Here is an 18156-nt window from a genome sequence, read left to right as displayed (position 1 = left end):
TAGACTACTATTACACTTGTAATTAAGAAAAAATATGAGACAAGAAAACAAAGTTTCTGTTTCTAAATTTATTTGGATATTGAAAAGAAATTTGTGTAATCTAATCTAATAGCCTGCAACCTGTCAAGAAACATTGAAAACTTAATTTGACCAAATTAGTAAGAAACATACGAAACATGTGTTTGAACAAATTTGTAATGACAAAGCTTTGTTACCAATTATTTAAGTATTTAATTTGACCGGAAAAAATAAATTTTCTTCATGATTTCAGATCATGGTTAGAACACGAGGTTTAGGTTGTGCGTTAGGAGCTGGTAGAGGTAGAGGCATTAGTGAGGATATGCATGAGGCTGATGTTCCTCTGCGTCGCAGACCTACTGCTTCAGCACGTAGGCAATAGGTTCGTCTGCGTGAGGACGTGACAGAGAGACCTGAGGATGTGCCTCAGTTGCATGAGGATGTTCCTCATGTGTCTGATGCCACCCCAGAGATGACAGGCGCCGCCGATGCTGTTCAGACAGAGGGAGTGGCTACTGATGGGAGCTTGGGGTCACCTGCTGCAGATGAAGGTTTCCCCGGTGGACCACGCGACCCATCGATTTTGATCGATTTTGCTGAGCATGTCGCACACAGCATCTGGAGTGGACGGGTACGTAGTTTTTAATGTTGACTAATTACATAAAAATTATTTGTAGTTGGATTGTTTTTTATATACACGTTATTGAAAATTGTTATTCAATTTAGGAACGACCCGATCTGAAGTTGGTCTCCCACGGTAGAAAAGTAAATAAAATTGGGAGACCAGCGCTGAGATCGAAGGGTTGATTGCTGGCATCGGATTGAGTCCACTGATCAGGTGTTCTGTTATCACCACTGATCCTGGATTGATATCCGCCTTCGTCGAGAGGTGGCATCGCGAGACTAGCACGTTCCACTTGCCAGTAGGCGAGTTGACAATCACGTTGGATGACGTGGCATCACTCCTACACCTTCCCATCACTAGCGCGCTGCATACGTTCAAGCCGCTTGTTACTTCAGACGCCATTCGTCTACTGACGGAGCTTCTTGAGGTCAGTGATGAGGAGGCTACATTAGAGACCCGACAGGCTGGTGGGCCTCATGTCCGGTTGGGGTGGCTTCGAGACTTGTATCAGAGCCAGTGCAGCACCAGACGATGGGTTGTAGCAGCCCGCACGTATCTGCTCCACTTGGTGGGTTGTACTCTTTTCACCAATAAGAGTTCAACCCATGTACATGTCGTGCACCTGGAGGCTTTCAGGGACCTGGCCCAGACAGGGGGATTCGCCTGGGGGGCGGCTGCATTAGTCCACATGTACGACCATCTGAATGACGCGTCGCAGGCCTCTACACGACAGCTGGGCGGTTATATTACACTTCTCTAGGTATGTATTATCACTGATAATTTAATATGAAGTAGCATTGAATCTCTTTTTTTGTATTGATGTTGACTATGTCTTTGTAGTGCTGGATATACGAGCACTTTCCTACAGTGCATACATCCGTCGTTCATGATGCTTATGATGAGGGGAGCCCACGGGCCTGCAGGTGGCTTACGGGTAAGGCTCATATTACGGGGATCAAGGGAGCCCCGTATCGGAGACGTTTGGATGCCCTGAGTGTGACTGACGTGTGCTGGATGCCCTATGGTGAGCACCAACGAGTCAGGGCCTTTGACTTGATATCGTCGTACACCGGCCAGCTCAAATGGGGTCAGATTGTGGTGTACGTTCGACCTAAGCGGGTTCTTCGACAGTTTGGCTACCTTCAGACGGTCCCTTCGCCGCCGGTTTGTGATTCTTTGATGGGTGATGATATAGATGACCGGTGGCTGAATTTTCCAGACCATTTGGTGCCTTCAAGGGAGCTCTGTGTAGTTCCTGGACAGGTGGCGGCAGACTACATGGAGTGGTTTTTTCGGATATCGCACCCATTTGTCACGCGGACCGAGGAGACTGCTGCGCCGAGACATCCGCCTCCCCCTCATCATGAGGAGTTCGTCGAGCCACCCATCCCCGAGGTTTCAGTCGCGACTGATCTCCCTACGCATTCAGTGGTAAGTATAACTTCTGTAGTTTTTCATAATTTAAATTTTTTTAAAATGTGATATTGACTTTGTTATTTTGACTATGATAGGTTCACTGCGAAGGATGTCAGGGGATGGCTCAGGATTTAGGAGCGATTGCTGAGGATTTGGAGCGGGTCATCAACCTCAGGATGGTCACTGAGGGCACTGACTTACATGACATCATGACTTGTTGTCTGAGGAGAGCTAGAGGTGACACCACAGATGGAAGTCTTAGGCTGTGCCAGAGACGCCGCATAGATTAGGATTTATATTTTTATTGTACTTAAATTATTAATTTTTGTATTTGTTTATGTATGTCATAAAACACATTTACTTACATCATTTATGATTTTTGTTTGTCTCTCTATAAATATATGGTTTGAAATTTAAATATAAACCACACACATGAGTCACATTTATAATGGCATTTGAATATATAAAATAAAGAAGATAAAATAATTTGTAATTTAAATGTTAACATTTATAACTATTCTGAAATTATATATTTTAACCATATATATACGTACACTAAAGAATAAAAAAAAATTGGTTTTGTGCCTTTTAGAAACATGCCTAAGTACTCCTGTTCGGGCTTTTTTTAAAATTATGTGGGAGCCGCTTGAGACTGTCCAGGGTCGCTATTTGGTATGTTTGCACGTCAAGGAACCCAAAAAAAATAAAAGCAGCGCCCCGTTCTATCGAATCGCACCTCAAACGAAGGCACCAAAAATAAAAAAGGTTGGTTTTCGGCTTATTAGAAACATATAACTACCATTCACTTCAACACAAATATAACAATTTGACACAGTAACACTTGTTCACGGAACAATTGATTAATTACATGAACATAAATCCAATGTACATATACATACATAAATATTACAAGTTCAGTGTCCGCTTAGGTCTACATGCGTTGTATTAATTGTCATTAGGCTTAAGTATTGTTGCATTCTACCTACATATGCAGTTGGCCATTGTTTTGCCTCCGGATACGCATTGCTTGACCACAACAATGCCATAGGCGGTAAGGGACAACGATCTTTCAGAAAAACCTGTTGTAAGTGAAATCACAATAATAAGTTAAACAAACAAACCAACACATTCAATAATTGAAATTATCTGAGTAAACGAATTTTCAATGGACCTGAACAAAATGACTGCCATACACATGGCCGACGCATATTATGCGGTGCGCAGCAGAATTGGCCGGTGGTCGACTTCTGAGAGGAAAAAATGTGAAGCTCTGTTGTCGTGACAATGATACAAGTATTACATTATATCTTGATGCAATTACATATCCCATATCCGTTATATCCATCCATTTGTCCATACTAACCTAAATCAAATAACAGATACACGTGTCAGTCATGTAAACATTACTTATATTTTTAAAAATCATAAAACACATACCTTGGATAACCCATCCACGTGTAGGGACAACCTCAACTGTTCATATCTCTTCGTGCCACCAAAGATCTTTATGTAGTATTGCGACCATTTGCCAAGTTCTTTAATCAATTCATTATGCATCATGGCCCAACACTCTTCTCCCATACCTAACAAAGCGGAAACTGACCGATATCCACAATTACCATCCGCTTTCACATCAACAACATCCTCAATGAAACCATGCATAAATGGCGGAAATTGATCCAACATGGGGATCATCCTTGCTGGCTTCGGTGGTGCAAAAGATGATGCACTGGGTCTGACTGAGGTGTTGCTGTTTTGAACCGAATGATAAGCATCAACATACTCCCAATAAGATGGATCACGCTTTGTCAATCTTTTGCTTCTTTTCATTACCTTTTTCGGGGCACCTTTCGTCTTAACCTGTGTTGGAGGAGGACACATAGAGGTCTTATCGGGAAACGCAAATTCTCAGAGTTTACTCTTGAAAGTAACTTTCCCACAAACATCAAGTTCATCGAATCTTTTCTATATTCTATCCATCTCTTCCTTGATGCTCACTTCAGCCTCACATAGCCCCTCTGGTCTAAAAAATTAAGTCTCCTCCAGTACATATGGACACACCCACAAGAAGACACATTGTCTTTCAAATGACGTACGCGCTTAAACTCAACCGAAATTTCATTTAAAGCGTACCTTGACATTATTCCCAGAAGCCTCTTGTATAAGGTTTTCTTAAAAACATGACCAACAACATGTGTACTTGTTTCGAATGATGCTCTAATTTCAGTGTGTTGCAACGCCATCATGTTGTTCATTGCATCCCAAATACTACAGAGGTCTCCCACGCTATTCTGTAATATCCTCTTCAAAGACCAATGAGCATATTCAACCCTACATTTAAAACACACAACAGAGAAGACAAATTAATAACAATAATGCTCCAAACAATCATTAAAAGAAACTTGACTAATATAATAAAACATTTAAATACCTATTTGTTGTTGTGTTACCTAGGTGCATCACCTTATTCGTCCAGGCCAAGATAAATTTCTCCTTGTCTGGGACAATCCATGTCTCACATACGTAGTCAATGAGCATTGGTCACGAGGAACACACTACTTGAAACCTTTGAAGGTGCTCAGGGAACTCCTGTTCCGAAGGACAATCTACCAGGTTACCCCAGCTATCCATTACGTAGTCCCAAGCATTCTTCTGACCAACAAGCGATTTACACTTTGCCTTCACATTCTTGTCTATGTGAAACCTGCACAACAAATTCTTACACTCCGGAAACACAACTTTCACAGCATTCATCAGGGCTAGGTCTCTGTCTGTGACAATAACAACAGGAAGACGATCATTTCTTAAAAAAAGGCCTCGAAACCGTTCCAATGCCCATACAAGATTGTTCACGCACTCACCCTCCAAATATGCAAACCCAGCAGAGAAAGTCATCCCGGTTGGTGTTACCCCCACAATGTCAAGCAATGGGAGCCTGTACCTATTTGTTTTGTAGGTACTGTCTATAAAAAAAACAAGATGACATGCGTTACATAACTTAACTGCATCTGGGTGACACCAAAACAAATCACGCACCACATCTTCATCCTTCAATCTATGCCAATGAATGTATTGGTCACGTTCAAGGAGCCTCATTAGGTGTTGCATTTCACTGTCATCTCCTCTGATTGAAGAACGGTATGCACTTCTTGCATTGTAGATTTGTTTGATTGTGGTGCAACTGCTGCTGTTGTGCTCCTTCAACGTTAGCAGGATGTTTCTTAGTTTCACATTCAACTTCGTCATATCAGCAATGATATTCTTCTCATCATCTGTCAATCTCCCAGCATATGGATGTCCAACTAAGGTCTTCGCCAATTCATGGTTGTGAATCCCACAAATCAGCTTCACCGCCCAACCTTCACCTCCATGCACTGGTTTTCCACGAATCTTAAATAGACAACCACATTTTCTAGTACCTGTGTCTTTTCTAACAAATTCTTTCTTTCTACCCTTGTACTTACCGCTCCTTTCACACCCAATTAAGACAAATGAAGTTCTTCCTCTGCTGCCAGTATATGTATCAGACCTTATAATTACTGCAACAAAACCATTTTCACGGGCAACCGTTCGAGCCCACTTCAAAACATCTTCTCAGGTTTCAAAGACCTAGGACACAACCACGACATATTAATTTTTACACAAATCATACATTAGACCAAACAATTAAAACTGATCGACATGATTACCTGAAAAGTATTAAAAGCATCTGAACAATCAACATGTGCTTCATTCACACCACAATCTTCTTCTTCATTTTGAAAATCCATATCAACTTCTTCGGACATCGCACTGTAATATGCCCATTGATCTTCGTCCATCTTAATTCAAAGTATAACTATCACCTGATTCAACATTCAACTAAATAATTTGAACAATACAGCAACCCAAAAAAATTTACAAACTATCAATATCAAACTAATTCAACATTTGACAACCTCACAAATATTTAATCTACATATACATAACCAAATTCAACTTTTAATTACATAATTCCAAAATTATAACCTACAAAGCTCATTTAACCAAAAAATACCTCAACCTAGGCAAAAAAAAAAATCAACAATTCAACCAACAAATATATTTTTATGTTTCACATAAATTACAAATAGAATTAACCAAAATAACATTCAAAATAATCTTAAAACAAAAAAATCATAAAATAAAACAAATTACTCCACGGAAGAAGCAGTCTTCCGCAGTTGATATTACAACTGTGGAAGACTGCTTCTTCCGTGGAATCTCACGGAAGACGTCTTCCGCGTGACTCCTCGGAACAAGTTTTTTTCTTCTGCAGTTGTAATGTGTTCCCCGGAAGAAAATTTTTTGCGTCCAAACTTACACCATTCTACTACCAAAAATAAACAATCAACCACACAAACCAGCTACGTACCTTACTTGACAAATATCACACCAAAGAAGAGCACAAGCACAACCAACACCGACAAAAATCACACAGCACAAGCACCAGAACAGAGAAAACGCACCAGAATGGAGAAAACGCGCACCAGAGTGGAGGAAACGTAGGAGAGAGAAAGCAAAAAGAAAGAATGAAAAAAAAACAGTTTTTATATAAGGAATAAATACACGGACATTTTTGAGTTTTTAAAAAATTGCTGGGTGCACCAGCAATGTTGCTGGGTGCCCCTAGCAATTGCCATCAAAGTCTCCGAACTAGCATGTAAGCCCACAAGTTAAGCCCACAAAGTTATTTGCACGGTTCGCAGACTATACCCTGTCACGTAACCCACCCCTATTGGCATGCTTTCAACGGGAGAAATACATGAATGAATATAAATAAATAAATAAATCTACTAAACAAAAGAGAATATCAATAAAATAATACACATCAATGACGTGGTGACTTATCATTGGCACAAGCATCAAAGACAAAAAGGCACAACATTACAACCTCTGATCCTAAGAAAACGAACCCGGTTGCATTCCTCCTTATTTAGCAACAAAAAAACGAACCCGGTTGGATTCAGCCCAAAGTTCATTCACTGGATTTGGGGTTCCCTAAGCACACCATTATTTTATTATGAATGAGTGGCAATAGCAGCAACAACAACAATATAAGTAAAAGAATCTCTGTGTTGTCATCACACTTCGCTAGATCCAGCCCCATCATGGCTTCAGAGAAGCAAGCGGCTCTTGCCGTCACTCCCTCTGATGCTGATGCTCCTACCATGTATGCTTCGAAGCTTCCTCCTTTACCACCCCACTCTTCTCTCCTTTGTTGCTCTTTTGTTCTGAACACCATTTCATCTTCCCCTCTTTAATGGGTATCTCTTTGTTTCACAAAATTCCTTGCCTTCCATCTGTTTGATGTTCTGATTATCGTTGTTAGTTTGCTAAAACCCTAAAAAGTTTGCATTTTTATGTTGCCGGGGCCATTGGGTATTCAAAATTTCAACCTTTTTTTTTGTTACACATTGTTGGAAAATAAATGTTTAATATGGGTGTACGCTTACTGGTGCTTTTTTATGCTCTGAAGATGCATGCTTGATTGATGGGATGATCCATTTCCATTTTGGAGTGGCTGTTTGCTTAGTTTTACTGGTTTTTGCATTTGATTGAATTTGCTCAGCATTATTACATTTTATGTTTGATGCAATTTAAAGTAATTTTTGGTGCGATTCTGTTATTTCAATCAAATATTGCATGTTAAGTAATAAAACATCCAATACACTGCAACCATAAATTGTAGGAATATGACCATTACCTAATATCTCAAGCATAATTTGTGCTTTTGACTCAATAATAATTGCTTTTTTATGTTGTTTGGGTTAATGAGTATTCAAATTTTCATGATTTTTTTTTTATATAGCAGTCAGTTTTTTTTTTTGGAAAAAATTGTTTAAGGGGTGTGCTTTTGATGCTGTTCTTCTGCCTTGCTTGATTGGATGGTCCATTTCCATTTGAAGTTGGTTGTTTGCTTAGTTTACTGGTTTTTGCATTTGGTGGAATTTGATCACTGTTTTTAATATGTCTATGATGGAGTTGGTGCACATATCCACATTTAAATGCAAGAACCAGAGGTTCTTCTACCTCTTTGTGCTGAGAAGGCATCTCAGTTTTTGTGATACTTGTATGAGTACCTATCATTAATGTTGTATTCTTTGATGTGCAGATTTGACAAGATCATCAATAAGGAGATTCCTTCTACTGTGGTTTATGAGGATGACAAGGTAATGTAATGCTGCCTGATGTGTTTTGTTCTATGCTTGTATTTATGAGTGGCGAGTGCTGTGTTGGTGTTTCCTTGGTGAACATATGATGGATAAATTCAGAAATTTGCTATTCATTGTGAAAACAGTACAACCTACATTTATGTTGAAAATTCATTGTTTTTATTTTTTATTTTTTTTAGTTTGAGTGGAAGTCCTGGCTCTCATAGTTTATGAAACTTTGCTGTCTAGTGCCTAAACATATTAATATGTAAACATATAATAAAATGGTTCTACATTTTTCAATTTTTAGAGAAATTAGATATTTTAATAATCTATGTGAACTGACAGCTTTCACAGAAAAATAACATTTGTACTGATTGCAAGTTCTTAATTAGAGCTTTATTTCTCTAGCTCAATGTAAAAAAGTTGATTACACTGTCAAATTTATTGGAGTACTCGAGTTCTTGCTAACTAATAATGTCTTTACATGGATATTTCAATTTCTATATGGTAATTTTTTACCAAATTGAGTTTTGTAATACAATTCTATTGCTTTCTTGGTTGCCCCTCAGCCATTTGATTCTAGACTTCTGCATGAATAACTACTGGCCATTGAATTTATGGCTAAAATGTCGAGTTTTGTAATACATTTCTATTGTTTCCTTGGTTGCCCCTCAGCCATTTTATTCTAGACTTCTGCATGAATGACTATTGACCATTGAATTTATGGCTAAAATGTTGGTAAATTATAGGTACTTTGCAGATTTCCCCCCTTCAGATTAATTTTTTTTTAAAACATTTTTTATTTGGGTTCTGTTTGATTTTTTTTCCTCTCCACTTTTCCCTTCCTAATTTCTTCTCCCTTGAAAACAATTCAATTTCATGATCAGAATATTGTTTTCTGACAGTCATTGTTGATATCAATAAAATGTTTATTTGTTAACACGCTCTCAGTCTCTCTTTTCGGCCATTTCTGCGCTTATTGTAAAGAAAGCATGGCCAGATTTTGTCCAGAACCTCTGTGCTTTATGCTATTATGGTTGGTTAAATGAAAAATGAGTATTCCTAACTTGCCAAAATAGACTTGGGGATATTTTTTTAATTTTATCTTTTATGACATGTCACATATATATTTCCTTTTTCTACTCTCTCTGCATTTTAGCTTTAGCAAGTTTCCACTGTTGCCCAGCATTCTGGTCATGCTATGTCATTTGATGTAATGGTTTATAATAACTATTCATGATCCTATTGTTTTTCCCCCTTTTGACAGGTGCTTGCCTTCAGGGACATAACTCCTCAAGCTCCTACACATATTCTTATCATTCCTAAATTCAAAGACGGGTTAAGTGGTCTATCCAAGGTATTTATTAGTGGCTCTTTCTGTCTACATAAGCATATTATGCTGTCCCAAATGTTTGGAAAATCAATTACCTGTTTGCAGCCATAGCTCTTTATTATACTGCAAATCTAGTTAGAAGTGAGCTTTAGAATGCATTGCTAAGCACCCTGGATGGATGTCTGTTTAGACATAAAATTTTGGTTAATGACATTGACAGCATATTCTCTTGCTGTTCCTTCCATCCTTGAGCTCCCCCTTCTCTAGTCTGTCTCCTAGTTTCTTCTTCGTATAGATAACCCTAGCTACTACACTTCATATTAGCAATCCTTTCATTTTGTTACCACGATATATTTCACCCTTAAAACACTATTAGGACCTTTTTAATCAGCTTTTTTCTCTTCCATGTCTGTTTAGCCATTTAGTGTCAATTACTTTTCTTGTGTAATGTCATCTTACTAATGTCCATGTTATAACTTGCTATGGTCTCTTTTTCTAAGTGATGGCCTATGCTGGCAAATACTGGGCAATGAAGTGTCCCTAAATTGATTTGGTCTCCTGAACTGATGAGTGGAGGCACCAATGAGGAAATTAGATGAGATGGAAGAGAGCCTGGTTAACATGGTTGGAGGAAAACCTAAAAACATGGATGGAAAATAATAAATTGAAGTCATGGACAGAAATTATTCTTTTCTAATTTTTTTTCGTGAAGGAAAAAATAATGCAAACTGTCTTGTTTATTTATTATTTATATTTGTGGAAATGTAAGGTCATGAAACCTATTCAATTAATGTAATCCCCAATCGCATTCACAGACAACTCGTCAATTATCACACTAAATTTCTTCATTAATTCCCATGTATTTCAAATTAATATACCAGTTTTTGTAGTGCCTAAAGTTGAAATAGTAGTTTGAAATTATATTCATTCCTTTTTATGGATCTTTACTCAATTGCAAATATATTTCTAAACAACAGCAAAAGAAAAGAAATCTCTACTGCACATTCGTGATGATGACATTCGTTATTTTCATCAACACTACTTTTTTCTTTTTGCCAAATTAAATTGGGTGACAGAAATTTCTGTATCAATTGTGCTTGTACTTATATTGTTATTGATTGTTCTGCAGGCTGAGGAGAGGCACTTTGAGATTCTTGGCCGCCTTCTGTACACTGCCAAGCTGGTTGCGAAGCAAGAAGGACTCGACGACGGCTTCAGGATTGTAATTAACGATGGGCCGAAAGGATGTAAGTGCTCTTCTCCATGCCAACACTTGAACTTTGATAAATCATCTTCCATTTGAGTAATTGGTTCATGAGTGATTTTTCTATAATATATTGGGTTACGATTTCATTTTTGACAGGCCAATCAGTTTACCACATTCATGTGCACCTCCTCGGGGGAAGACAGATGAACTGGCCTCCAGGCTAAAGTGTATGAGAGTAATAATCTGCTTGTGCTATCTTTTAATAATGGTTTAAGACAACTAATAAGTTGCTACATTGAAGTGACACCATGTAGTTAAAGATAATCAGTGTTGAATGTGTTTAAACTCTTTATGTTGGATGTAGGCTACTGCTACTACTAAGTTCCAAAGTCGTTTTCTAGATTCTAATTGTGGATGGTGTCACTCTCTTATGCTATAGTTTAAACTGCCACTCTAACATTAGTGGCATCAACCAATGCTTGTAGTGGGTGTTTAATTTAGTTCACAGGCATGGCAAATTCCACTTAACTCAGCCCCACACCACATGGGGTGGGTTAAAGGACACAGCAAGACAAGGTGGAGTACAGGAGTAGTGATTGTGGAGTATGGTAAATGTACCACACCCCCTATATAAATAAGAATAATGCTTTTAGAGAAATTTTTAATAAAAAGTGTTTTTTCATAAGTAAATGCTAACAAGTTATGTAAAGGTTTTTTTTTAAAATTTTTTTTATTTTATAGCTACTGTGATTCGGCGGGTGATGGAGCAATATCGCATGGACCAACAAGACTTGCACTTGATTTTTATTGATTTGGAGAAAACGTATGATAGAGTGCCTAGAGAGATTTTGTGGAAAGCTCTAGAGAAGAAAGGGGTTAGGGTTGCATATATTCGAGCTATCCAAGATATGTATGATAGGGTATTGACTAGTGTTAGGACACAGGGTGGAGAGTCAGACGATTTTCCCATCACAATTGGTTTGCATCAAGGGTCAACCCTTAGCCCCTACCTTTTTACCTTAATTCTGGATGTTCTCACGGAACAAATCCAAGAGATAGCGTCGAGATGCATGCTTTTTGCAGATAACATAGTCCTCCTTGGAGAGTCGAGGGAGGAGTTGAATGAGAGGTTGGAAACTTGGAGACGAGCTCTAGAAACACATGGCTTTCGCCTAAGCAGAAGCAAATCGGAGTATATGGAATGTAAGTTCAACAAAAGTAGGAGGGTATCTAACTCAGAGGTGAAAATAGGAGACCATATTATCCCTCAAGTCACACGGTTTAAATATCTTGGGTCTGTAATACAGGATGATGGAGAAATTGAAGGGGATGTGAATCATCGCATTCAAGCAGGATGGATGAAATGGAGAAAAGCATCGGGGGTGTTATGTGATGCAAAGGTACCGATCAAGCTAAAGGGAAAGTTTTATCGGACTGCGGTAAGACCAGCGATTTTGTACGGAACAGAATGTTGGGCGGTCAAGAGCCAACATGAGACTAAAGTAGGTGTAGCGGAGATGAGGATGTTGCAGTGGATGTGTGGTAAGACTCGACAGGATAAAATTAGAAACAGAGCTATTAGAGAGAGGGTTGGAGTAGCGCCTATTGTAGAGAAGATGGTGGAAAATAGACTTAGGTGATTTGGGCATGTAGAGAGAAGACCGGTAGACTCTGTAGTGAGCAGAGTAGACCAGATGGAGAGAAGACAAACAATTCGAGGCAGAGGAAGACCCAAAAAGACTATAAGAGAGGTTATCAAGAAGGATCTCGAACTTAATGATTTGAATAGAAGTATGGTACTTGATAGAACATTATGGCGGAAGTTGATCCATGTAGCCGATCCCACCTAGTGGAATAAGGCGTTGTTGTTATTGTTGTTGTATAGCTACTGTGATTAGGACCTTTGGTTATCGGTGGGACCTTCAAGCATCTTTACAAGTTTGGATGGTCAATTTTGAGACTCATTTTAGGTTTGTGGCTCAGTTAAATTAAAATTCTTTACCTCTCTGTTATCAAAAACAAAAATAAAAAATTCTACACCTGTCTTGTGGGAATTGGACATTTGGATCTAGGTTCACTTAAGTTCAACTTATTGAAAAGACCAAAAACTCTTATGTCTACATGTATGTCTACAAAGACTTTTTAGATGTTTGTATTTTTTTCTTAAATATATTTTTGGCCTAGCAATATAGTATTTTTTTCATTTTTGTCTTTGACATTAAATATGGATTAAAAATTGCACATATATTCATATTATTAATCTGCTAATAATATTAATAACATTATTAGTATTAATTTGCCAAAATTATTATTAATACTATATATATATAGCATAATATAAAAAAATATTTTTGTATTTAATAGTAATATATGTGCCATTTTTATTCTTATTTAAGGTATATATATAATCACTTTTTCATTCATGTATCAAAGAAACTCATTACCATGGTGATTAAGTATTGTCCGTATTGTTGATGTTAAAAGTTGGAGGGTTTAGATCTTACCATTAACCAATAAGTATCGAACTTCAATCACTTTTATGGGTAAAAAATTAGTCAATGGAATGTGTAAAAAATGAGACATTCGTTTCATTATTCATGTTAGAAAATTCAATTACGTGACACACGTAGGGGAGAAAATATCATGAAATTAGTATTTATGTGAACATAGAAACTAAAGTTATTAATAAATATGTTCTTAAATTTAATAATTTATTGATATTTTTGTCCTTAAAAAATATAACTTACCGACAAATATATAAACCTATTTAGTTGACATCAGTAATAAGATATGTGTACCAGTCAACACGTTAAATTTAGAAGTTTTTGATTTTGTTATTGTGAATATTTATTATAATGTATTATAATTGTAATTATATGAATCAAGACTCAAAAGGAGGCAAGATAGGAGTAGGTTCTCAAATAAAAAATCAATTTGTCAGATCTTAAATGAATCATCCACAAGTAAAAGGAAACCAACATGAGAGGTCTAGTAACCAAGACTATAATATTTTTGTAACTTTCTGATGCTGAGTCAATGACCACCTATATAATTATAATGTATTATAGTTTTTCCAAGCTTAGTTTGCAAATATTTATTATAATATATTATATATAACTATATAGGTGGTTATTAATTGAGCTTGGGAAAGCTATAAAAATTTTGTAGTTCTGGTCGCTAGATTTCTCATATTTGTTTACTTTTACTTGTGGATAATTTATTTAAGATATGATAAATTAATTTTTTATTTGAGAACCTATCCCTTTCTTGCCTGTTCTTGGATCTTGATTCTTGAGTGATATGTTGCCATTATAAATATAATTATAATTATAATAAATATTTGCAATATGAAAATTAGAAACTTTTAAGTCTAATGTGTTGTTAGTACATGTATCTTATTATTGATGATAACTAATTAAGTTTATATATTTGTTGTATGTTTTAAGGATGAAAATGTCAATAAGTTATTAAATTTAAGGATGTATTTGTTAGTAATTTTAGTCCTTATATCCACGTGAGCATCAATTTCATAATATTTTCGTCTATACATGTCATATAGGCAAATTTTTTAACATTAAAGATGAAAGTTAATGGTGAGACGGGTTTGTCTCATCTTTTACACTTACCATGACTAAATTTTACTTTTTCATTTTTGAAGAACACTTACTCAACTTTTATAGTTTCATTAATGGTTATAGGACAACTAATAGTATTCTAATAAGTTGCTATACGCTTAGTACATACTTGAAGTGACATGTGATTAAGTTAGATAACCAGTGTTTGCATGTGTTAAAATTAAACTCTTATGTTTAATGCAAGCTTACTACTAAGTTCCAAAGTCGTTTTCTAGATTCTGATTGTGGATGGTGTCACTCTCTTAGGTTATAGTTTAAATTGCCACTTTAACATTAGTGACATCAATGTTTTAAGTGGGTGTTTAGTTTAGTTGACAGTCATGGCAAATTCCACCTAACTCACGGGGCACTCAACTCAGCCCCACGCCACATGGGGTGGGTTAAACAAAAGGAGGACATGCATACTGTGTGGAATATACTGAATGCACCACACCCTTCATCTTACCAAGAATAAGGTATAGTGAAGTTATTAATAAAAGGCTTAATTGTAATTTTTATTTTTATTTTTTACAAATTTTATCTTCAACAAATTGATTTACCGTATTTTATCTCAACTTTTAAGAAATTTATGAATTTTATTTTATCATTTATTCATTAATAAACACAAAAGTTGAGACTAAAATTTGTAAAAAAATAAAAAATTAGGAGTAAAATTTAACAAAAAAATAAAAAACTTAAAGGCAAAATTTGCCCAAAAAAATAAAAGTTAGGTAAAAAATATAATTATGTTAGGAGTAAATTGATGGAGGATAAAATTTATAAGTTTCTTAAAAATAAGAGGTAAAATATTCCAAATTAATTTGTTGGGATAAAATTCACGAAAAATGAAAAAGTTGGGAGTAAAAATTGCTAGTAAACCTTAATAAAAATGTTTGTTTTTTTACTGAATTTAACAAAAAAAATAAAAAACTTAAAGGCAAAATTTGCCCAAAAAAATAAAAGTTAGATAAAAAATATAATTATGTTAGGAGTAAATTGAAGGAGGATAAAATTCATAAGAGGTAAAATATTCCAAATTAATTTGTTGGGATAAAATTCATCAAAGATGAAAAATTTGGGAGTAAAAATTGCTAGTAAACCTTAATAAAAATGTTAAATGCGTTATTTACTGCATCGTAAGTAAATGCGTTATTTACTGCATCGTAAGTAAATGCGTACTAGTGTTGTAATGTTTAAAACAAAAACCATTTAATTTCTCTTTTTATTTAAAAAAAATGGAAGCATTTGATAGCTAGCTAGTGTATTAAATCTTCCTTGAGTAGTGTTTGTTAAATTCGTGCAGACCTATTTTATAAATATGAATGATGCAAGTACGTACGTACCAAATGTATACGCAAGTAATAATTTAGCATCGGGTTAAAAAGTTCTATAAAAATTAAGAATAAATAATTATTTTTTTCATTAAATATATAGAACACTCATAAATTCGTCTCTGAAAGTGAAAAAAGTACAATAAATTCATTCATTTATTAACTTTTATGGTTAATGAAAGAGCCTACATCATATATTCAGGGACAAATTTATCAAGGTTCTACACATTTAGAGATGAAAATAACTATTTATTCAAAATATAATTTAATTTTCACTTTCTCTTATTTTTAATAGTTACAAGTATAACATTATAATAAACACTTAAAAAATAGAAAAAAAATAAGCATAAATTAAAACAAACATAATAATAATAAGCATAATACTTTTTTTATGTACTTATTGTAATGTTATGCTTACAACTATTAAAAAAGGAAAAAAGATGAAATTTAAATTATATTTTGGATAAATAGTCATTTTCATTCCAAAGTACTGACAAATTCGTCCATGAATCTAACATGTATGTTCTTTTTCGTTAATGGTAACAAACGAAAATTAACGAAAGGATAAATTTGTTGTACTTTTTTTCCTTCCTGAAACTAAAATTTAAATTTTTAGGAAGACTAATTTGTGAGCACTCTCTATGTACATATTTAGGGACAAAAATAACCATTTATCTAAAAATTAATGTTGATTTAGTTGTTTTCATGTTATCAGCCGTATGCGTTTTTTGGCATCTTTTGGAGTTACAAATGTTGGATTCAAATGCTGGCATAGTTTACCTAATTTCATTACAGAGGATTTTCGTCATAATAAATTAGGTTTACCTTCTTATAGATTCTGTCGAGTGTTATTTTGTTGATATAATTGGTTTGACCCCTCCATACTTTCTCTTGTTTTGCTTTTTATGAATAATATCAGGGTATGAAGCTTAGGATTACCTTCAGTGTCAACCTAATTGAGATTATGAGTGTTGTTATGATGCTCTTTATACCTTACTTTATTAAAAGAAAACTAAACAATAGTTGATTTACAACTAAGTTATATTGTGTTTTTTTAACTGGGACTAATTTAAAAGGAAGAGGGTGCCAGTGCAATGGTGGGGTTTTAAGCATGTATTTGTTTTTTGGATATTACGCTTGCTAATTGCTATTAAGATAAAGTCTAGCCTTCAATTAGATTTTGTTTAGAGGAACAGTTAGAAATAAACTAAGCAAAACAATATTGAACAATGAATACAAATTATGTAAAATTTACCCATAAATTTGAAATAAAAAATATTTTAGTAAAGCTGTTTACACATACTTAAATGTGCACTTTGTTGTGTCAGGGAGTGTGGAAGTAGATGGATGTGTAACCGTAGTACATGCAATAGACAAGTTTTGGGTGGATCCTCCGTGTGACACTTATTTTTCTTTATTTTCTTCCTTTTTCTTTTCATCCCAATTTACCCAGGTGTACGAATATCAGTAGTTCTCCTTTATATTTTCTCTGGCAAGTGTGAACATGCACTGTCTCTCATATTTAGCAATTGTCAAGTGGAAAAACAGAAAGGTTGATTACACAATAGTAAACAAAGAAAAGAAAAAGAATATAAAAAACTTATAGTTGAAATATTGAAATACACTAGATTAAAGATTTCCATGGGTTAGTTTGATTAGAGCTTGAGATAAAATAAATCTAAACTACTTAAATTTAATTGGATTGTTTTTTTAAAATTTTCAACAAATCCGAAATTCTGAATCAATCGAAATCGATTGATTTTGTTTATAAAATTGGGTTGATTTAGTCAAAGAGATTTTCGATCGAGTCAAGCTAAACAATAAATCATTATGGGATGTTTGTTTCATAGATTTGATTATATTTTCGAGAAAGTTATTTTCATAAAAAAAATGTTTGGAAAATAATTTTAATTTTTGGAAATAATTCTAATTTTATTTTAATTTTAAAATAAAAATATTAAATACATAGATAAATGAGGTAGAATAAAGAAAAGAGAAAAATTATTTTAATTTTAAATGTTCCCATAAGAATATAAAATTCCCACTCATTTAAATGAGAATAAGAAGATGAAAAAAATATTTGTACGTAACACGAAATGCATTATGTTTAGGAATATCTTTTTTTAACAAATAATATATATTCTTATATCTATATTCTCGGGAATCCGATAAAATTTTGTGAAGTAAACACTTCCAATGTTATAAATTTTTATTCTCACAAGTTATCTTTTTTTTTTAATGAAATTTTATATTTAATGATACTATAAACTAATCATTTCTCTTCACTAATTTTATATAATTATTGAATAAATTCGAAGCACATATTTTTTTAATTGAAATATAACTTTTTCTAAAATTATATTTTACATCTTATTAATATCTTTACGTTGAATATCATAAAAATTTAGATAAATAACAAAAATATAGCATATTATA

At 34.7% G+C, this 18156-nt stretch overlaps 2 protein-coding genes across 2 annotated transcripts; both read left to right on the top strand.

Moving 5' to 3' along the window:
* The first annotated feature begins 274 nt into the window (after nt 1–274).
* On the top strand, nt 275–2349 carry LOC114398648 (protein MAIN-LIKE 1-like). The gene is made up of 6 exons (XM_028360823.1): nt 275–389; nt 489–649; nt 745–761; nt 857–1361; nt 1484–2074; nt 2155–2349. The coding sequence occupies exons 1-6, from the start codon at nt 275–277 to the stop codon at nt 2347–2349; spliced, it is 1584 nt and encodes a 527-aa protein (XP_028216624.1).
* A 4682-nt stretch (nt 2350–7031) lies between these two features.
* LOC114398068 (14 kDa zinc-binding protein) lies at nt 7032–11183 on the top strand. The gene is made up of 5 exons (XM_028360199.1): nt 7032–7250; nt 8193–8250; nt 9503–9592; nt 10698–10815; nt 10932–11183. The coding sequence occupies exons 1-5, from the start codon at nt 7105–7107 to the stop codon at nt 10997–10999; spliced, it is 480 nt and encodes a 159-aa protein (XP_028216000.1). The 5' UTR covers nt 7032–7104; the 3' UTR covers nt 11000–11183.
* Nucleotides 11184–18156: the final 6973 nt, after the last annotated feature.

This window comes from Glycine soja, chromosome 19 (assembly GCF_004193775.1).
Source record: "Glycine soja cultivar W05 chromosome 19, ASM419377v2, whole genome shotgun sequence".
NCBI classification, from domain to species: Eukaryota; Viridiplantae; Streptophyta; class Magnoliopsida; order Fabales; family Fabaceae; genus Glycine; species Glycine soja.
Note: the sequence above shows the minus strand (reverse complement) of the source record. Positions and strands in the feature narration are given on the sequence as shown.